The following is a 24,145-nucleotide window of genomic DNA, read 5'->3' as shown; positions in this document are numbered from 1 at the left end:
GGTGCCGCTCCGTCAGGCTCTCCCTTCTCTCCATCACTACTGCTTTGCTCCTCTCCTTTGGGTACCGGACTGCACCATTTCCCGCAGCACAGAGGGAGGGATGCAGGTGATTCACGATCACCGCCCCGCAGCCCTTTTTTTTCGCTTGGTACATTCTAGCTCTGCGTCTTTCATTGCAGGGAAGGACTATTCCATGGTCGCACACAGGGGAGTCCGATGGACAGACCAAGTGGCGGGGGGCAGGGAAGAAGATGCTCATCACGCTTGGTCGTCGAGGAGACAGATAGAAGAGCAGCGAGCGGAGCGGCCGGAGCAGCTGGCGGTTCCCCGGTCTCACGGCTCCGTCCCTAGCTGCCTCTGGGTAACGGGTCTGTGAGCGACCTTACCGTCTACCGGACCGGTCACAGTCTATAGCAGGAGCGGGTCTGTGACAGGAGCAGCCCAGGCCGTGACACCGGCTCCCTACCGAGCGCTCCCCGGTGACGGACCGGCCGTCTCTAGCGGAGAGTCCCCGACAAGCAGCAGCCCCGGCCGCGACACATGATGAATTACCTGCGGCGCCGCCTCTCGGACAGTAACTTCATGGCCAACCTGCCCAACGGCTACATGAGCGACCTGCAGCGGCCGGACCCCCCCGCCCCGCCGCCCGCCGTGTCCCCGGTGCCGCCGGCCGTGTCTCCGGAGCCCAGCGCCGGGGGCGGCGGCGGCTTCTTCTCATCCCTCTCCAATGCGGTGAAGCAGACGACGGCCGCCCTCAGCGAGCAGGTGTCCACGGCGGCCGGGGGGGTGTCCGGGGCGGCGGCCAGAGGGGCCAAGGTGCTGCTGGTGGTGGACGAGCCGCACTCCGACTGGTGAGGAGGATGGGGGTGGTGGGAGCGGAGGATGGGGGTGGTGGGAGAGGGCAGGGGATGATGAGGGTGATGGGAGAGGGCAGGGGATGATGTGGGTGATGGGAAAGGGCAGGGGATGATGAGGGTGATGGGAGAGGGCAGGGGATGATGAGGGTGATGGGAGAGGGCAGGGGATGATGTGGGTGATGGGAGAGGGCAGGGGATGATGAGGGTGATGGGAGAGGGCAGGGGATGATGAGGGTGATGGGAGAGGGCAGCGAATGATGAGGGTGATGGGAGAGGGCAGCGAATGATGAGGGTGATGGGAGAGGGCAGGGGATGATGAGGGTGATGGGAGAGGGCAGGGGATGATGAGGGTGATGGGAGAGGGCAGGGGATGATGAGGGTGATGGGAGAGGGCAGGGGATGATGAGGGTGATGGGAGAGGGCAGGGGATGATGAGGGTGATGGGAGAGGGCAGCGAATGATGAGGGTGATGGGAGAGGGCAGCGAATGATGAGGGTGATGGGAGAGGGCAGGGGATGATGAGGGTGATGGGAGAGGGCAGGGGATGATGAGGGTGATGGGAGAGGGCAGGGGATGATGGGGGTGATGGGAGAGGGCAGGGGATGATGGGGGTGATGGGAGAGGGCAGGGGATGATGAGGGTGGTGGGAGAGGGCAGGGGATGATGAGGGTGGTGGGAGAGGGCAGGGGATGATGAGGGTGATGGGAAAGGGCAGGGGATGATGTGGGTGATGGGAAAGGGCAGGGGATGATGAGGGTGGTGGGAGAGGGCAGGGGATGATGTGGGTGATGGGAGAGGACAGTGGATGATGAGGGTGATGGGAGAGGACAGTGGATGATGAGGGTGATGGAAGAGGACAGGGGATGATGTGGGTGATGGGAGAGGGCAGGGGATGATGAGGGTGATGGGAAAGGACAGGGGATGATGAGGGTGATGGGAGAGGGCAGGGGATGATGAGGGTGATGGGAGAGGGCAGGGGATGATGAGGGTGATGGGAGAGGACAGGGAATGATGAGGGTGATGGATGAGGGCTGGGGATGATGAGGGTGATGGAAGAGGACAGGGGATGATGAGGGTGATGGGAAAGGACAGGGGATGATGAGGGTGATGGGAAAGGGCAGGGAATGATGAGGGTGATGGGAGAGGGCAGGGGATGATGAGGGTGGTGGGAGAGGGCAGGGGATGATGAGGGTGATGGAAGAGGACAGGGGATGATGAGGGTGATGGGAGAGGGCAGGGAATGATGAGGGTGATGGGAGAGGGCAGGGAATGATGAGGGTGATGGGAGAGGACAGGGGATGATGAGGGTGATGGGAGAGGACAGGGAATGATGAGGGTGATGAGAGAGGACAGGGGATGATGAGGGTGATGGGAGAGGGCAGGGAATGATGAGGGTGATGGGAGAGGGCAGGGAATGATGAGGGTGATGGGAGAGGGCAGGGAATGATGAGGGTGATGGAAGAGGACAGGGGATGATGAGGGTGATGTGAGAGGGCAGGGGATGATGAGGGTGATGGGAAAGGGCAGGAGATGATGAGGGTGATGGATGAGGGCTGGGGATGATGAGGGTGATGGAAGAGGACAGGGGATGATGAGGGTGATGGAAGAGGACAGGTGAGAGGATGTTAAGATGGAAATGGGCTTAGGAAGGACAGGATATAGGGGTGACTCGTGGAAGGACAGGATATAGGGGTGACTTGGGGAAGGACAGGATATAGGGGTGACTTGGGGAAGAACAGGATATAGGGGTGACTTGAGGAAGGACAGGATATAGGGGTGACTTGGGGAAGGACAGGATATAGGGGTGACTTGGGGAAGGACAGGATATAAGGGTGACTTGGGGAAGAACAGGATATGGGGGTGACTTGGGGAAGGACAGGATATGGGGGTGACTTGGGGAAGGACAGGATATAGGGTTGACTTGAGGAACGACAGGATATAGGGGTGACTAGGGGAAGGACAGGATATAGGGGTGACTCGGGGAAGGACAGGGTATAGGGGTGACTTGTGGAAGGACAGGATATAGGGGTGACTCGGGGAAGGACAGGGTATAGGGGTGACTTGTGGAAGGACAGGATATAGGGGTGACTCGGGGAAGGACAGGATATAGGGGTGACTTGTGGAAGGACAGGATATAGGGGTGACTTGGGGAAGGACAGGATATAGGGGTGACATGAGGAAGGACAGGATATAGGGGTGACTTGGGGAAGGACAGGATATAGGGGTGACTTGGGGAAGGACAGGATATAGGGGTGACTTGGGGAAGGACAGGGTATAGGGGTGACTTGTGGAAGGACAGGATATAGGGGTGACTTGTGGAAGGACAGGATATAGGGGTGACTTGGGGAAGGACAGGATATAGGGGTGACTTGGGGAAGGACAGGATATAGGGGTGACTTGGGGAAGGACAGGATATAGGGGTGACTTGTGGAAGGACAGGATATAGGGGTGACTTGGGGAAGGACAGGATATAGGGGTGACTTGGGGAAGGACAGGATATAGGGGTGACTTGGGGAAGGACAGGATATGGGGGTGACTTGTGGAAGGACAGGATATGGGGGTGACTTGGGGAAGGACAGGATATGGGGGTGACTTGTGGAAGGACAGGATATAGGGGTGACTTGGGGAAGGACAGGGTATAGGGGTGACTTGTGGAAGAACAGGGTATAGGGGTGACTTGTGGAAGGACAGGATATAGGGGTGACTTGAGGAAGGACAGGATATAGGGGTGACTTGTGGAAGGACAGGATATAGGGGTGACTTGGGGAAGGACAGGGTATAGGGGTGACTTGTGGAAGAACAGGGTATAGGGGTGACTTGTGGAAGGACAGGATATAGGGGTGACTTGAGGAAGGACAGGATATAGGGTTGACTTGTGGAAGGACAGGATATAGGGGTGACTTGGGGAAGGACAGGATATAGGGGTGACTTGGGGAAGGACAGGATATAAGGGTGACTTGGGGAAGAACAGGATATGGGGGTGACTTGGGGAAGGACAGAATATAGGGGTGACTTGGGGAAGGACAGGATATAGGGGTGACTTGGGGAAGGACAGGGTATAGGGGTGACTTGGGGAAGGACAGGATATAGGGGTGACTTGGGGAAGGACAGGGTATAGGGGTGACTTGGGGAAGGACAGGATATAGGGGTGACTTGTGTAAGGACAGGATAGAGGGGTGACTTGTGGAAGAACAGGATATGGGGGTGACTTGGGGAAGGACAGGATATAGGGGTGACTTGGGGAAGAACAGGATATAGGGGTGACTTGTGGAAGGACAGGATATAGGGGTGACTTGGGGAAGTACAGGATATAGGGGTGACTTGGGGAAGGACAGGATATAGGGGTGACTTGGGGAAGGACAGGATATGGGGGTGACTTGGGGAAGGACAGGATATAGGGGTGACTTGGGGAAGGACAGGATATAGGGGTGACTTGTGGAAGGACAGGATATAGGGGTGACTTGTGGAAGGACAGGATATAGGGGTGACTTGGGGAAGAACAGGATATAGGGGTGACTTGTGGAAGAACAGGGTATAGGGGTGACTTGGGGAAGGACAGGATATAGGGGTGACTTGAGGAAGGACAGGATATAGGGGTGACTTGTGGAAGGACAGGATATAGGGGTGACTTGTGGAAGGACAGGATATAGGGGTGACTTGGGGAAGAACAGGATATAGGGGTGACTTGGGGAAGGACAGGATATAGGGTTGACTTGAGGAACGACAGGATATAGGGGTGACTAGGGGAAGGACAGGATATAGGGGTGACTCGGGGAAGGACAGGGTATAGGGGTGACTTGTGGAAGGACAGGATATAGGGGTGACTTGGGGAAGGACAGGATATAGGGGTGACTTGGGGAAGGACAGGATATAGGGGTGACTTGTGGAAGAACAGGATATAGGGGTGACTTGTGGAAGGACAGGATATAGGGGTGACTTGAGGAAGGACAGGATATAGGGGTGACTTGAGGAATGACAGGATATAGGGGTGACTAGGGGAAGGACAGGATATAGGGATGGTTTGGGGAAGGACAGGATATGGGGGTGACTTGGGGAAGGACAGGATATAGAGATGGTTTGGGGAAGGACAGGATATAGGGATAGTTTGGGGAAGGACAGGATATAGGGATGGTTTGGGGAAGGACAGGATATAGGGGTGACTAGGGAAAGGACAGGATATAGGGGTGACTAGGGCAAGGACAGGATATAGGGATGGTTTGGGGAAGGACAGGATATAGGGGTGACTAGGGAAAGGACAGGATATAGGGGTGACTTGGGTAAGGACAGGATATAGGGATGGTTTGGGGAAGGACAGGATTCAGGGGTGACTAGGGAAAGGACAGGATATAGGGGTGACTTGGGGAAGGACAGGATATAGAGATAGTTTGGGGAAGGACAGGGTATAGGGATAGTTTGGGGAAGGACAGGATATAGGGGTGACTAGGTGAAGGACAGGGTATAGGAGTGACTTGGGGAAGGACAGGATATAGGGATTATTTGGGGAAGGACAGGATATAGGAATGACTTGGGGAACGACAGGATATAGGGGTGACTTGGAGGAAGGACAGGATATAGGGATGGTTTGGGGAAGGACAGGATATAGAGATGGTTTGGGGAAGGACAGGATATAGGGATAGTTTGGGGTAGGACAGGATATAGGGATGGTTTGGGGAAGGACAGGATATAGGGATAGTTTGGGGAAGGACAGGATATAGGGATGGTTTGGGGAAGGACAGGATATAGGGATGGTTTGGGGAAGGACAGGATATAGGGATAGTTTGGGGAAGGACAGGATATAGGGATGGTTTGGGGAAGGACAGGATATAGGGATAGTTTGGGGAAGGACAGGATATAGGGATGGTTTGGGGAAGGACAGGATATAGGGATAGTTTGGGGAAGGACAGGATATAGGGATGGTTTGGGGAAGGACAGGATATAGGGATGGTTTGGGGAAGGACAGGATATAGGGATGGTTTGGGGAAGGACAGGATATAGGGATAGTTTGGGGAAGGACAGGATATAGGGATGGTTTGGGGAAGGACAGGATATAGGGATAGTTTGGGGAAGGACAGGATATAGGGATGGTTTGGGGAAGGACAGGATATAGGGATAGTTTGGGGAAGGACAGGATATAGGGATAGTTTGGGGAAGGACAGGATATAGGGATGGTTTGGGGAAGGACAGGATATAGGGATGGTTTGGGGAAGGACAGGGTGTAGATAGGAGATGCTGGTGAGTTAAGAGGAAGTGACGGGAGGTTGATTTGTAGATGTTGGGGGGACATAGGCAGTAAATTAGGGTTCAGGGGTGATATGAAGTAGACTAGGAGATGAGGAGAGATGAGTAGGGGCTCTGAACAATAGTTAGGGTTATGGGGAGCTCACTAGCGCCCCTGCTGGTCCTACAATGTACATTTTCTGGGGAATTTTATTATAAGATTGAATTTTACTCATTTTAGGCTAACAAGCATTATTTTCAATTAGTCTTTAGTAAAATGTTCAGCTGTTTTTGAGATACAAAGTTAAAAAATCAGTCTGCTTGCACAGTATCACTTCTCAGTCCCTTCATCTGTCGGGTCCTGTGAAGCCTTATCTCTGATCTCCTGACCTCATAAACACTCATTTAAGCCTTATTCTTATTACTTTAATGAATTTACCTGTAATAAGTGTTTGACCAGGTCCTGTAGCGCCCCCCTTGGGCAGTTTACTGGACGTTGCTGCAGATATTTGATCGGAGGGGTTGGTAGGGTCGGGGTCCACCGTGGACATGGTTATATGGTTGGGGCCCAGTCACACATTCCTTGGTTACGAGCAGTTGCGCTGATTTCGACCTTCTTTCTACTGAACCCCTTGAACGTACACGATTTACCATAAAACACTTGGAGTATTACTCCCATCGTCCGCGGCATGTGGTCAAGTTGCAGCCATAGGCATGATCTGGAGCTGTAAGCCTTGCAGCTAATAACCTTTGAGGCTGAGCAGATGGCCTCCTGTAATTTGGCCAACGATGTGCATGAACTAATTGCAGCAACCTGGTTCTCTTTCTGAGGTCCAGTGTCCGTCACAGGCCGGGGGCAGAGATACGTACCGTCCTGGTGGGGGGTATGTTAATGGTGTGTGACTAGAGGGGTCTTCAGCCTAGTCCTCAATGTCTTTGTCTACTACTACTCCCAGTCAAGACTATCAGAAGATCTATCTGGAGTCTATAAAGGTTTGTTCACACATAGGTATCATGCAGTTGTTTTTTTTTTTACAGGTGAATCTTGTCCATTAAATGTTTCACCTCAAATTACGATTATGTTTTATCTGCCCCTCAACCGCTACGTGTGAACATACCCTTACGTTTTTGGTGGCGGCTCCTCTTATTTTAGCCTACATCATTGAGGAGGTTGTCTGTGGAGGCAGCAGAGGATCACCATGGATCTTGGTCCTGGGGTCTCCAGCGATGGAGAGCATAATCCATGGGGGGGTGGGGGTGGGGAAATCCCAATAGAAGAAAAATGAGCGATTTGCCGCTCGTCTTTGAATCGTTCATACTTATTACATCACATGGTTCTTGGTCGTTTTTGCCCGCATGCATCAGAATCTGTACGATATTCGCTCCATGTAATAGGGTCTTAAAGATCTAAGGTCAGGAGTAAAGGTTAGTTATTGGACAGAGGAGTAATGGGAGATTGAGGAAGGTCAGTGACAAACAGGAGATGACATCTGTGAAAGAGGAAGACAGATTGTTATCAGAGCTGAACTGCAGGATACATGGAAAAGGAGGAAAGAAATACAAGAATAAACTACTATAATACTGCTCCTATGTGCAAGAATATAACTACTATAATACTGCTCCTATGTACAAGCATATAACTACTATAATACTACTCCTATGTACAAGAATATATCTACTATAATACTGCCTCCTATGTACAGGAATATAACTACTATAATACTGCTCCTATGTACAAGGATATAACTACTATAATACTGCTCCTATATACAAGCATATAACTACTATAATACTACTCCTATGTACAAGAATATATCTACTATAATACTGCCTCCTATGTACAGGAATATAACTACTATAATACTGCTCCTATGTACAAGGATATAACTACTATAATACTGCCTCCTATGTACAAGAATATAACTACTATAATACTGCTCCTATGTACAAGAATACAACTACTATAATACTGCCTCCTATGTACAAGAATATAACTACTATAATACTGCTCCTATGTACAAGAATATATCTACTATAATACTGCTCCTATGTGCAAGAATATAACTACTATAATACTGCTCCTATGTACAAGAATATAACAACTATAATACTGCTCCTATGTACAAGAATATATCTACTATAATACTGCTCCTATGTGCAAGAATATAACTACTATAATACTGCCTCCTATGTACAAGAATATAACTACTATAATACTGCTCCTATGTACAAGAATATAACAACTATAATACTGCTCCTATGTACAAGAATATAACTACTATAATACTGTATCCTATGTACAAGAATATAACTACTATAATACTGCCTCCTATGTACAAGAATATAACTACTATAATACTGCTCCTATGTACAGGAATATAACTACTATAATACTGCTCCTATGTACAGGATATCACTACTATAATACTGCTCCTATGTACAAGAATATAACTACTATAATACTGCTCCTATGTACAAGAATATATCTACTATAATACTGCTCCTATGTACAAGAATATAACTACTATAATACTGCCTCCTATGTACAGGAATATAACTACTATAATACTGCTCCTATGTACAAGAATACAACTACTATAATACTGCTCCTATGTACAAGAATATAACAACTATAATACTGCTCCTATGTACAAGAATATATCTACTATAATACTGCTCCTATGTACAAGAATATAACTACTATAATACTGCTATATACAGGAATATAACTACTATAATACTGCTCCTGTGTACAAGAATATAACTACTATAATACTGCTCCTATGTACAAGAATATAACTACTATAATACTGCCCCCTATGTACAAGAATATAACTACTATAATACTGCTCCTATGTACAAGAATATAACTACTATAATACTGCTCCTATGTACAAGAATATAACTACTATAATACTGCCCTATGTACAAGAATATAACTACTATAATACTGCTCCTATGTACAAGAATATAACTACTATAATACTGCTCCTATGTACAAGAATATAACTACTATAATACTGCTCCTATGTACAAGAATATAACTACTATAATACTGCTTCTATGTACAGGAATATAACTACTATAATACTGCTCCTATGTACAAGAATATAACTACTATAACACTGCTCCTATGTACAAGAATATAACTACTATAATACTGCTCCTATGTACAAGAATATCACTACTATAATACTGCTCCTATGTACAAGAATATAACTACTATAATACTGCTCCTATGTACAGGAATATAACTACTATAATGCTGCTCCTATGTACAAGAATATAACTACTATAATACTGCCTCCTATGTACAACAATATAACTACTATAATACTGCCTCCTATGTACAAGAATATAACTACTATAATACTGCTTCTATGTACAAGAATATAACTGCTATAATACTGCCTCCTATGTACAAGAATATAACTACTATAATACTGCCTCCTACGTACAAGAATATAACTACTATAATACTGCTCCTACGTACAAGAATATAACTACTATAATACTGCCTCCTATGTACAAGAATATAACTACTATAATACTGCCTCCTATGTACAAGAATATAACTACTATAATACTGCTCCTATGTACAAGAATATAACTACTATAATACTGCTCCTATGTACAAGAATATAACTACTATAATACTGCTCCTATGTACAAGAATATAACTACTATAATACTGCTCCTATGTACAAGACTATAACTACTATAATACTGCTCCTATGTACAAGAATATAACTACTATAATACTGCCTCCTATGTACAAGAATATAACTACTATAATACTGCTCCTATGTACAAGAATATAACTACTATAATACTGCTCCTATGTACAAGAATATAACTACTATAATACTGCCTCCTATGTACAGAATATAACTACTATAATACTGCACCTATGTACAAGAATATAACTACTATAATACTGCTCCTATGTACAAGAATATAACTACTATAATACTGCTCCTATGTACAGGAATATAACTACTATAATACTGCTCCTATGTACAAGAATATAACTACTATAATACTGCTCCTATGTACAAGAATATAACTACTATAATACTGCCTCCTATGTACTAAAATATAACTACTATAATACTGCTCCTATGTACAAGAATATAACTGCTATAATACTGCTCCTATGTACAAGAATATAACTACTATAATACTGCTCCTATGTACAAGAATACAACTACTATAATACTGCTCCTATGTACAAGATTATAACTACTATAATACTGCTCCTATGTACAAGAATATAACTACTATAATACTGCCTCCTATGTACAAGAGTATAACTACTATAATACTGCCTCCTATGTACAGGAATATAACTACTATAATACTGCTCCTATGTACAAGAATATAACTACTATAATACTGCTCCTATGTATAAGAATATAACTACTATAATACTGCTCCTATGTACAGGAATATAACTACTATAATACTGTATCCTATGTACAAGAATATAACTACTATAATACTGCCTCCTATGTACAAGAATATAACTACTATAATACTGCCTCCTATGTACAAGAATATAACTACTATAATACTGCTCCTATGTACAAGAATATAACTACTATAATACTGCTCCTATGTACAAGAATATAACTACTCTAATACTGCTCCTATGTACAAGAATATAACTACTATAATACTGCTCCTATGTACAGGAATATAACTACTATAATACTGCTCCTATGTACAAGAATATAACTACTATAATACTGCCTCCTATGTACAAGAATATAACTACTATAATACTGCTTCTATGTACAAGAATATAACTACTATAATACTGCTCCTATGTACAGGAATATAACTACTATAATACTGTATCCTATGTACAAGAATATAACTACTATAATACTGCTCCTATGTACAAGAATATAACTACTATAATACTGCTCCTATGTACAAGAATATAACTACTATAATACTGCTCCTATGTACAAGAATATAACTACTATAATACTGCTCCTATGTACAAGAATATAACTACTATAATACTGCTCCTGTGTACAAGAATATTACTACTACAATACTGCTCCTATGTACAAGAATATAACTACTATAATACTGCTCCTATGTACAAGAATATAACTACTATAATACTGCTCCTATGTACAAGAATATAACTACTATAATACCGCTCCTATGTACAAGAATATAACTACTATAATACTGCTCCTATGTACAAGAATATAACTACTATAATACTGCTCCTATGTACAAGAATATAACTACTATAATACTGCCTCCTATGTACAAGAATATAACTACTATAATACTGCTCCTATGTACAAGAGTATAACTACTATAATACTGCTCCTATGTACAAGAATATAACTACTATAATACCGCTCCTATGTACAAGAATATAACTACTATAATACTGCTCCTATGTACAAGAATATAACTACTATAATACTGCTCCTATGTACAAGAATATAACTACTATAATACTGCCTCCTATGTACAAGAATATAACTACTATAATACTGCTCCTATGTACAAGAATATAACTACTATAATACTGCTCCTATGTACAAGAATATAACTACTATAATACCGCTCCTATGTACAAGAATATAACTACTATAATACTGCTCCTATGTACAAGAATATAACTACTATAATACTGCTCCTATGTACAAGAATATAACTACTATAATACTGCCTCCTATGTACAAGAATATAACTACTATAATACTGCTTCTATGTACAAGAATATAACTACTATAATACTGCTCCCATGTACAGGAATATAACTACTATAATACTGTATCCTATGTACAAGAATATAACTACTATAATACTGCCTCCTATGTACAAGAATATAACTACTATAATACTGCCTCCTATGTACAAGAATATAACTACTATAATACTGCTCCTATGTACAAGAATATAACTACTCTAATACTGCTCCTATGTACAAGAATATAACTACTATAATACTGCCTCCTATGTACAAGAATATAACTACTATAATACTGCCTCCTATGTACAAGAATATAACTACTATAATACTGCTCCTATGTACAAGAATATAACTACTATAATACTGCTCCTATGTACAAGAATATAACTACTATAATACTGCTCCTATGTACAAGAATATAACTACTATAATACTGCCTCCTATGTACAAGAATATAACTACTATAATACTGCTCCTATGTACAGGAATATAACTACTATAATACTACCTCCTATGTACAATAATATAACTACTATAATACTGCTCCTATGTACAAGAATATAACTACTATAATACTGTATCCTATGTACAAGAATATAACTGCTATAATACTGCTCCTATGTACAGGAATATAACTACTATAATACTGTATCCTATGTACAAGAATATAACTACTATAATACTGCTCCTATGTACAAGAATATAACTGCTATAATACTGCTGCTATGTACAAGAATATAACTACTATAATACTGTTTCCTATGTACAAGAATATAACTACTATAATACTGCTCCTATGTACAGGAATATAACTACTATAATACTGCCTCCTATGTACAAGAATATAACTACTATAATACTGTATCCTATGTACAAGAATATAACTACTATAATACTGCTCCTATGTACAGGAATATAACTACTATAATACTGCCTCCTATGTACAAGAATATAACTACTATAATACTGCTCCTATGTACAAGAATATAACTACTATAATACTGCCCCTATGTACAAGAATATAACTACTATAATACTGCCTCCTATGTACAGGAATATAACTACTATAATACTGCCTCCTATGTACAAGAATATAGAGAAGGACAGTGAAGTGTAGAGATGTGAATGTCGTAAGGGGGTTTATGTTTTACATATGTGAAGGAGTTGGGGGTATTGATCTTGACTATGGCTTTTGTGAGGTGGATGTTGTATAGCGGTGGTATCAGTTTTGCACTTTTTGAGGTATGTGCGGTCTGTCCAGCATTGGGTTATATGTGTCGTTTTTGAGACACTTACCGCACAGTGATGCTCATGTTGGTTTGTCAGATGTTATAGTCCTGTTATACTGCACCTGTATTAGCTGGGGGGGGGGGGGGGTCATTTTTCTGGAGTCAGGTCAGTTTTCTCAGATACAGCCTATCAATTTTAAGGGGTCCTTTTCCCGCTTGATGTTCGGCGCTGGTTCCTCCTTTCTCTCCTTGGTTTAGATCCCCCGCTTCCTCCCACCACAATGCCTGTGCCCGTAGAAAAGTCCCCTGATAACGCCGCTGTGGAGCTCTGTGCCCTGGGCAGTCAACAACTGAGGTATACCTATATATTCAAAGGGTTAATTACTTCTGACAACTCCTGTATGTTAGAATGTCCCCCGTGCTGAGACCCCCCCGTGATCCAATGTATTTTATTGCTCTGCAGCGCCACCGCTGGGGAAATGAAGCATTGCACATTCAATTTAGTGAGCCGTTCTCGGAAGACTAGGCTCGCGGCGTAGACATCAAACCTATCCATTTGTCTGTATTCACTTGGCAGAGGGCTGCAGTGTAAAGCATGGGGCAGGAAGAAAGTGACAGCTGAAATCTGTGCTGAGACAGGAGGTCTGAACAGGCTCGTAGCTGATCAGTTCTGATCTGGTGGTCCCAGAGACCCTTAAAGGTCATGTCCACCCAGGGGGAGGGGTAGCGACAACGGCTCATCCCAGGGTCGTGTCAGCGGTTGTCATGGTGACCTCGCCCAGATTCCCCTCACATCTCAGGGTCCAGCGCCGTTGTGCCGGATGCTTAGGTGAATGTCAATATAAGACCGATTTGCATCTGCAGCCTGATCACATGACGGGGGGGGGGGGGGGGGGGGGGGCAGAAAAGAGCAATTTAATAGCTTTACTCATTGCCACGTTATATAAGGCTCTGATTTATTTATACCTCTGTTTTTCCGGTCTGCTGCCATCCCCTCCCCCGCCCGCTAGCAGCAGCATTGCAGATTATAACCTCAATGACCACTATAAGAGTCGAGCTATAAAGCTGCTGCCTTCCCCCCCTTCCCCCGAGTGCCTGTCGGTCTTCATTGGCGCGGTAATCAGGAAGCGCCGCAGCAGCAGGTACAGCAGACCCCAGAGTACCATTGCTAAAGTGAGAAGCGCGCACCTCGATTGCACGTCGTCAGTGCAGAGCGTATACCGACTCAAGCTGACTGCAGGGCTAAGCCGCCCCGTTGGTTTCCTCCTCTGGTAATTGCACCCTATTTCCGAGTGGAGGGGGAGGAGGGAGGGGGGCGCCGGCGTGATTACATCGCTATCTCACAGCTCTGGGGGGGGGGGGGGGGGGGGCAGAGATCTGCAGGATGAGACGTCTTCAGACTTCCCCCTGCTCTGCCTGCGTACAGAGGCTGCGAACGTCCACCGGGCTAGGACAAGTGATGTCATAGTGCCCAACCAGTGATGTCACTTCAGGGGATTCTGTGCAGGAGCATCCGGTGACGGCCATCGCGTCTTCTTCCGCAAACAACACATCATTGACTCCTGTAATGAGAGAGGAGTCAGAAGCTAGCAGTGATGTGGGGGCGTCCATCCTTGAGCCATGTCAGTTAGGACCCCTCAGCTCGTCAGGTCCTTGCCTCAGTCTCCGCCAGGGACATCCACAGGCTGTTTTATGGCGGTAGATTCATATGTAGCCTATGAAATCCAGACCTGCCACCATCTCCGGCCTCCCCCGTTACACTCGCCTTCTGCAGCCTCCATCACAGGGTATACGGCTCGTTTTTTAAGGGAAAAGTGCTAAGTAATTCCACAGTCTCGCCCCCTCACTCCAGAAATATGTGCCGCACAGATAATAGACAGCCGAGCCATCCGCTCCAGAATTATGGGCAGGGATTCACATTGTGCAAGGAGCAGAGGGATGATAAGACGCAGAGACAGAGATAAATAGGCTTAAAGACTGCAATTCTCCAGTGCGGAGGGATTGAGAAGCCTCGGGGAAGGAGGGCGGCAGCCATTCGTTGCATTTCTGCAGTCAGGGATTCATCTGCTTTCTGAATTTAGCACCAAGATCTCCTGGCCTCCTTATGTACGTTTAGCCAAGATCTCCAGGGCAGTGAGGTCTACAGAACCCTGGTCCCCACCAAAGATAGAAGGAACCGGTGTCCCCCTCCTTACTATCACTTGTGTCACTGATAACCTTCCACTATCACTTGGGTCAGTGATAACCTTGCCTTGTCTGGGTGGAGAAAGCGCCCTTACACCACCCATGGACACAGGGTTTAGGGACCACCAGAATTTAGGGTGCCCTCACACGCCAATATCGCCATGACTCTCGCCATCACCTGGATAGTTATCACTTCCCTAGACGGTGTGTTGCATTCACATACTGGAGATATGGATTCTCCAAACCATAATCCATTTGGCTCTGGTTTACACTGGATTGTGTAGATCCCAGGTTTTCACCCCTGGACTCTTCTGCCAGAGCAAGCTCGGATTGCAGACCCCAGAATTGTCAGCACTGGTGTAGTAGTAGCATAGTCAGGAATGGAGCCAAGGGTAGTCACCGGAAAGACAGGCTGAAGGACAAGGTGGAAACGTAGTCGAGAACAGAGTCAAGGGTCAGTGCCAGGTGCAGAACAACAAGTACTGGACAAATAATCCAAGGGTGAGGCAATATCCAGGAACAGCGTCAATCAGGAGTCAAACTAGGAACACCAGGACACAGCATTGGAACCAGACGAGGTAGAAAGGCACAGTGAAGAAGACCTTGTAGAAAACCAATCCCAGGCTAGCATACGTTTTAATGATCCAAAGCATTATGGGTCTGAAATCTGAGCCCGTGAAACTCCCCTTAGCTGTGTTTTCTGGTGTTGTATATACAGACCTGCTGATCTATAAGGGTGGAAGGGTCCTTTAAGGCCAGAGCTTTGCTACCTCTCTGCCTGGTCGAGTAACCTAATTGCATCTCCAGTGGAACAGGATTTATAGCGGAGATGTCGGCCTGAGGTCAGGTAGCTGGAAATTCTCCAATTTCATCTTTTGGTGCTGCCAATACATATTGAAGCGTCTGCAAACTGACGCCCCAGAGCCGGGCAGGATGCGTGAAGAGCGCCGCAGTGACTTTCTCATGCTCTCTGTTTCCACGTGACGTGAGCAGAGTCTGGAAGAATTGACTGCCGCAGTAACATCTGCATCTGCCGTAGCCGGTTAGTTACTGGAGTCTGTGAGATCCAGCAAAGCAAGAGCTGAGGGACCTTGTTATGGAGGAAGAATGTCATTGTGACCACATAGATGTGATGTGAATCCAATAGGTCCCCAGCTAGAATATCTCCGGGCATCCTTATGGTGGCCTTAGCTTGCTATACCTCCTGATACGTGTAGACCAGGCAAGGCAGAACATGCATGTATTATTAGTTGGGAGGAGGTAATAATCAGTCATGAATGAAGCCAAGTCAGCTTTTAAGTCAATTAGGTCAAACATCGACTAAATGAAGCAAGAATGCAGGCAGACCCCCACCCTGATGGCTTTGGTTCCTGTAGTTTTCCCCCATGTGCTCATATTTATGTATGGTCAGATAGAGATGGTCATACTGAAGCCAGATCTCCAATGCTTGTGATGTCAGTTTGAGAGATTTCAGAATGCTCTTCATAAAAATTTTAGGAGCAGCGTGAAAACCTCAAGCTGAACAGGAACCTACTCATGGTGCTCAGGAGGTCCAAGAAGGTCCAAAAACAGGCAGAGGTGGCTTCCCATACTTCTCCATCTTCGTGGGGATTGTGATGCTTTGTGAGCAGGCGTCGGATTGAGACATCTACCATTGACGTCAAGGAAGTAGAGCATCTTGTTTGGGCTCCTCTAACTCCCTCCCGATGCACAGGCCATTACTCCAGAGATTAGGGAGACTCCAGCAGAGCATGAGTCATCTTGTGGTGTAGATCCTACGGTGGTGAGGATTTTCTTTATTAGGATGGAATTGCTTTTTAATTTCTCGACTCGCTCCCTCCAGCGTCAGCATTTTTATAACCACCGGCCTTATTTCAACCCGGCTTGTTACAGTGGCAGAGCCGGTATTCTGCTAATCACAAAGTACGGCCGGTCCACTGTCAGACTACAAGGGTCTGGCCACCGGGAACCTCATTGATAACGAGAGTGGAGGTCCTGAGTCCCCTTCGAATGGAGCCAAATACAGAGTGGAGTGGCCTTCAAGGCTTCGTGACTTGTCGTTTTAGATGTATGTAAAAAAAAAAGGTGAACTAAACACCTTAAGAAAACATGGGTGGTCGCCCCCAGCACCCAGTGTAGATCTTGTGCAGTCAGGGCTCTTAGGGAGGAGAGGACGAATGGCGTTTTCTCTATTGTCATGTACATCAGGACACATTGTCTGGTACATTGCATTGATCAACGGCGCGGAGAAGGCTCTGGATTCACACAGCAGCAGGATAAGGATTACGACTCTCTAAATTGACTCTCTTCAAACCATTCAGCTGTATGTAGCTCTTAGAGCGGGGGAAGGTCAGCTCGGCACCTATGTTGCATGGTGGACAGAGATTATTTGGGCCTACCCCTCACTTTTCAGGCAGGCCCACTTGAATGGGGATTTCTGACGTCTGGAGGTTAAAAGCCTCCGATTTAGGGGTGTAAATTAGGGAATTCTGAGTTAATGGTGGGGGGGGGGGGGGAGAGGTACCTCATCTCCATTATTAACATGTCAGTGCATTACATGGACAGGCTTTTTTATTGAACATTATGTAATCCTTCATTTCCCCTGCGGGGGCGCTGTCTGGAAATGAAACACTACACTGGAGCTTGCTTTAGTAAATGGAATGACTCACCAATAGGCAGTGGCTGCACCTAAACAGCATGGCCATTGGTGATGTCATCTCAATCAGTTATGTTCCCCTAGTACCCAAGGGCAGTAGTGCAGCACAGGTTTTGGATGATGCAGCTCGCCTTGTGCTCCAGTCACACCGAGAGCTGCATTCCAAATGCTGCTGGTTTCAGCAGTGTTAAGACCTCTTACCACAGATCAGTACAGACACTGAACCATCAGGGCACAACAGTGAGATGCCAGCAGAAGAACAGAGGGATGGATTTTTTGAATGCTGCTCTAGCTGTGACTGGAGCGTTAGACATGCTTTATGATGGCTTACTAAGTCATTTCTATTTCATTAATCTCACAGGGTGAAGATTTTTAAAGGGAAGAAAATCAGTGGAGAGTTTGACATCAAGGTTGAACAAGTAAGTGGAGACAATCCATCTACACCTGTCATATCAATATGGAGTCTGAAGATTTCCCCAACCATATACAGACCCCAGGCCAGAACCCCTTGTATACAGACCCCAGAACAGACCCCCCTTTTTATACAGACCGCAGACCAGACTCCATTGTGAACTGACCCCAGGACCATACACCCTGTATACAGACATAATAGCAGCCCTGTTGTATACATACCCCAGAGACAGATCCCCTCGGTACGCACTAGCACTGAGTCACTTTGGCCAGATCTTCCCTGTATACAGACCCTAGACATCACCTCTGTATTCACACCCCAGGCACAATCACCCCGTATGCAGACTCCAGACATATATAGACCCAAGATCAGAACTCCCCCCCTATATACATGTTCAAGGCCAGAATCTCCCTCTATACACAGCGCAGACCAAAATGTCTCTGTATACAGACCCCAGACCAAAAGCCCATGTATACAGACCCTAACGCATAGACATTCCAGGCCAAACCCCCTGTATACAGACCCCAGACCAGACCCCTCTGTGGACAGATCTCAGACCAGACTCCTCTGTGAAGAGAACCCAAACCAGACCCCTCCGTTAACAAACCCGAGACCAAACCCCTCTGTTGACAGACCCCAGACCAGACCCCTCAGTGGACAGATTTCAGACCAGACCCCTCTGTGAAGAGAGCCCAGACCAGACCCCTCTGTGAACAGACCCAAGACCTGACCCATCTATGAACACACCCGAGACCAGACCCCTCTGTGGACAAACCCCAAACCAGACCCCAGACCAGACCCCACTGTGGACAAACCCCAAACCAGACCCCTCTGTGAAGAGACTGCAGACCAGAATACCCTGTATACATACCCCAGACCAGACCCCTCTGTGAAGTCTCGAGACCAGACCCCTCTCTGAACAGACCAAAGACCTAACCCCTCTGTGGATAGACCCCAGACCATACCCTTCTGTGAAGAGACCCCAGAACACCCTGTATACAGACCCCAGACCAGACCCTTCTGTGAACAGTCCTTTCCCAGGCCAGAACCTTCTCTGAACAGACCAAAGACCTAACCCCTCTGTGGATAGACCCCAGACCATACCCTTCTGTGAAGAGACCCCAGAACACCCTGTATACAGACCCCAGACCAGACCCTTCTGTGAACAGTCCTTTCCCAGGCCAGAACCTTCTCTGAACAGACCAAAGACCTAACCCCTCTGTGGATAGACCCCAAACCATACCCTTCTGTGAAGAGACCCAAGAACACCCTGTATACAGACCCCTCTGTGAACGGACCAAGACCAGAACATCCTGTGAACAGACCCCTTTATGAACATACCCCAGACCAGACCGCTGTGTGAGCAGACCCCAGACCACACCTGTTTGTGAACTGACCCCAGATCAGAACCCCCATATAAAGACCCCAGACCAAACCCCCTGTATACAAACCCCAGACCAGAACCCTTCTGTTTCAGACACACAAGACCAACCCCCCTGTATGAAGGCCCCATACCTGACCCCTCTATGAACAGACCCCAGACCATACCCTTCTGTGAAGAGACCCCAGAACACCCTGTATACAGACCCCAGACCAGACCCCCTGTATACAAACCCCAGACCAGAACCCTTCTGTTTCAGACACACAAGACCAACCCCCCTGTATGAAGGCCCCATACCTGACCCCTCTATGAACAGACCCCAGACCATACCCTTCTGTGAAGAGACCCCAGAACACCCTGTATACAGACCCCAGACCAGACCCTTCTGTGAACAGTCCTTTCCCAGGCCAGAACCTTCTCTGAACAGACCAAAGACCTAACCCCTCTGTGGATAGACCCCAAACCATACCCTTCTGTGAAGAGACCCAAGAACACCCTGTATACAGACCCCTCTGTGAACGGACCAAGACCAGAACATCCTGTGAACAGACCCCTTTATGAACATACCCCAGACCAGACCGCTGTGTGAGCAGACCCCAGACCACACCTGTTCGTGAACTGACCCCAGATCAGAACCCCCATATAAAGACCCCAGACCAAACCCCCTGTATACAAACCCCAGACCAGAACCCTTCTGTATGGACACACAAGACCAACCCCCCTGTATGAAGGCCCCATACCTGACCCCTCTATGAACAGACCCCAGGCCAGAGCCCTCCTGTATAGACACTGTAGGCCATCCCCCGTGTAAGAAGACCCCATACCAGATCCCTCTGTGAACGGACCCCCATGTATACAGACTCCAGGCCAGACCCTCCTTGTTTACAGACCTCAGACCAGCCGCTCAGCTATTGACCTCTCCCAGCTATTCTGCCTCCCTCCATTCCCAGACGGCGCCGCATTCATTGCCCCCTGGCATCAGGACACTGTGGCAGTGCAGGACGGGGAGAAGCGAGTATGTGGGGGACCTGGGGGATTTTCTGGCTCTTCTAGGAGTCCAGGAGATCTCCCCTTTTACTGGGAGAGTTGACAAATATGCCCTAACTACCCCTTCATGTATACAGTGGGACGGCCATATTGATCGCCTCTGCATCTTGCTGTTACCGTCAGCCGTCAGTGCTGGAAATCATCCAGTCCTTTCTCTAATTCATCCTCGCCGGCAGCCATTACCAGCTCCTGCGGGACGAGTGTGCGGAGTTTTATGGGTCGAAATAGAAATAGCTGGTTTTATAAAGGATCCATAAAATGCGTTTAAAGCTGGAGATTAAACGTCGCTTCTTCCAGCCGCAGATGATGACGGCAGAACCTCTGCGGGAAGCATAAAATCATAGCATTCACACCGAGCAGTCAGCGCTCGCTCGTGTAGCTGTCCGATTTCACAGCGGTCGTCATCCACAGGCAGGCTTCCTTATGATGTCCCTTTATATCCTCTCCGTAGGCCGAGTTCTCGGATCTGAACCTGGTGGCCCATTCTAATGGAACCTTCTCCGTGGACCTAGAGGTCATGAGAAACGGCGTGAAGGTGGTCAGGTGAGTTACCATTTACATTGCTTACCCCGTGTGGCGGTTAAAGGGGTTGTCCAAGTGTTTTATCCTGCTGACCTATCCTCAGGGTAGGTCATCTGTATGTGATCGGTGGGGGTCCAACTTCCAGCACCCCCACAATCAGCTGTTTGAAGAGACCACCGCGTTCACCGGAGCTTACCACGTCGCCCATTGGATAGCGGCTGTGCTTGGTATCACAGCTCAGCCCCATTCACTTGTATGGGACGGAACGCTGCGTAGGTCATGTGACCAATGAACGTGACGTCACTGGCAAATCAATCAAACGGCTGATCTGTTGGGATGTTGGGAGTTAGACCTCCGATGATCACATACAGATGGACAAGGACCCGATTGGAGCTGCTGAAAGGGTTTGGAGGAGGAGACCATTACATGATGACTACTTACCTGTCCCTTAAAGGGGTCGTTCACATTTATAAAGGGATGGCATATATCATTTTATAATAATGAGGGGGGAGTCTGACCTCTGATTCTGAGAATGAAGGGTCGGCCGTGTTGGTGTAGTGCACCAGCCAGGGAACAGCAGCACAACGCTGACACTACACCAGCACTGCCACCCCTTCATTCTCAAGATGAACGGGGGTCTCACAGGTCAGACCCCCTCCAATCATAAATTGATATATATACCATCATTTTATACGATATGCCTAATATAAGCCTATATCTGGATAGTAAATGACCCCCATAGTTTCTCCTGAGATAAGCGGTGGCAGGGCTATCTGGCAGCCTCTTGTCTGGACAGTTGACGAGAGAGAACGTTTCGATAGCTTACTTACATTGGTTTATACTGCGATTCCAGGAGGCCTCACGATTTCATGCTCTCAGCACTGGTTCATAAATATAAAGCCAAAATGACAGTGAAGACTGACACAGGTAGAGCAGCAGGATTTAGCTGTCACTCAGGGTCTGTAAAAAGTTGGGTGACAGACTATAGGGTCACCGTAGTCACAGCCCCTAGTGGTTGTTACCAGTCATTGCAGAACATATGAACACCAGGGTAATGTTGGGGCTTGTCTGTAATTTTAGTAAGGTCTGTCCGCCATCAGTGCTTGTATATACGCGGTAGTAACTCCCTCAGTGGTAGCGTACCGCCATATACGTCACACGTGTATCGCCGATGCCCAGGACGGTGGGCGACGGCTGCTCTGAAGGTTATATGAGGTGAAGATGGGGCGTCGTTCACACACAGCAGCTGCATTCATGTCACTCATTTACTAATAGCAGCTCGTGCTGCTACCGCTGAGCTCGGCTCATTGTGAAGGGAGCCCCCCTGTGGAGATAATGGAGTACTGCAATATAGTAACCACTCATTTAGCCGTTTGTGTTTGGCAGAAAAGCCTCAGGTATTTTCTAACCATCGTAGGAAGCTTTGTGCTTTAACGACATTTGACGTGAGAACCCTCGTCAGCAACATGAAGCAGGCGGCATGGGCATAGTGATTGTAGATGAGGCAGGCGGCATGGGCATAGTGATTGTAGATGAGGCAGACGACATGGGCATAGTGATTGTAGATGAGGCAGGCGGCATGGGCATAGTGATTGTAGATGAGGCAGGCGGCATGGGCATAGTGATTGTAGATGAGGCAGGCGACATGGGCATAGTGATTGTAGATGAGGCAGGCGGCATGGGCATAGTGATTGTAGATGAGGCAGGCGGCATGGGCATAGTGATTGTAGATGAGGCAGGCGGCATGGGCATAGTGATTGTAGATGAGGCAGGCGGCATGGACATAGTGATTGTAGATGAGGCAGGCGGCATGGGCATAGTGATTGTAGATGAGGCAGGCGGCATGGGCATAGTGATTGTAGATGAAGCAGGCAGCATGGGCATAGTGATTGTAGATGAGGCAGGCGGCATGGGCATAGTGATTGTAGATGAGGCAGGCGGCATGGACATAGTGATTGTAGATGAGGCAGGCGGCATGGGCATAGTGATTGTAGATGAGGCAGGCGGCATGGGCATAGTGATTGTAGATGAGGCAGGCGGCATGGGCATAGTGATTGTAGATGAGGCAGGCAACATGGGCATAGTGATTGTAGATGAGGCAGGCGACATTGGCATAGTGATTGTAGATGAGGCAGGCGGCATGGGCATAGTGATTGTAGATGAGGCAGGTGGCATGGGCATAGTGATTGTAGATGAGGCAGGCGGCATGGGCATAGTGATTGTAGATGAGGCAGGCGGCATGGACATAGTGATTGTAGATGAGGCAGGCGACATGGGCATAGTGATTGTAGATGAGGCAGGCGGCATGGGCATAGTGATTGTAGATGAGGCAGGCGGCATGGGCATAGTGATTGTAGATGAGGCAGGCAACATGGGCATAGTGATTGTAGATGAGGCAGGCGACATTGGCATAGTGATTGTAGATGAGGCAGGCGGCATGGGCATAGTGATTGTAGATGAGGCAGGTGGCATGGGCATAGTGATTGTAGATGAGGCAGGCGGCATGGGCATAGTGATTGTAGATGAGGCAGGCGACATGGGCATAGTGATTGTAGATGAGGCAGGCGGCATGGGCATAGTGATTGTAGATGAGGCAGGCGGCATGGGCATAGTGATTGTAGATGAGGCAGGCGGCATGGCCATAGTGATTGTAGATGAGGCAGGCGACATGGGCATAGTGATTGTAGAGGAGGCAGGCGGCATGGGCATAGTGATTGTAGATGAGACAGGCATGGGCATAGTGATTGTAGATGAGGCAGGCGGTGTGGACATAGTGATTGTAGATGAGGCAGGCGGCATGGGCATAGTGATTGTAGATGAGGCAGGCGGCATGGGCATAGTGATTGTAGATGAGGCAGGCGACATGGGCATAGTGATTGTAGATGAGGCAGGCGGCATGGGCATAGTGATTGTAG

General features: G+C 47.0%; 1 protein-coding gene across 2 annotated transcripts in view; it reads left to right on the top strand.

Moving 5' to 3' along the window:
• The first annotated feature begins 210 nt into the window (after window positions 1–210).
• SYN1 (synapsin I) overlaps window positions 211–24,145 on the top strand; it is a 71,192-nt gene continuing 47,257 nt past the window's right edge. For both annotated transcript variants that reach the window (XM_040442231.1, XM_040442230.1), the window contains exons 1-3: window positions 211–851; window positions 18,230–18,287; window positions 21,160–21,251. In XM_040442231.1, coding sequence (XP_040298165.1) covers window positions 541–851; window positions 18,230–18,287; window positions 21,160–21,251 — 461 coding nt within the window. In that variant the 5' untranslated portion in view covers window positions 211–540. The remainder of the gene's footprint in view (window positions 852–18,229; window positions 18,288–21,159; window positions 21,252–24,145) is intronic.

The sequence above is a fragment of the Bufo bufo genome, chromosome 8 (assembly GCF_905171765.1).
Source record: "Bufo bufo chromosome 8, aBufBuf1.1, whole genome shotgun sequence".
NCBI lineage: Eukaryota > Metazoa > Chordata > Amphibia > Anura > Bufonidae > Bufo > Bufo bufo.
Note: the sequence above shows the minus strand (reverse complement) of the source record. Positions and strands in the feature narration are given on the sequence as shown.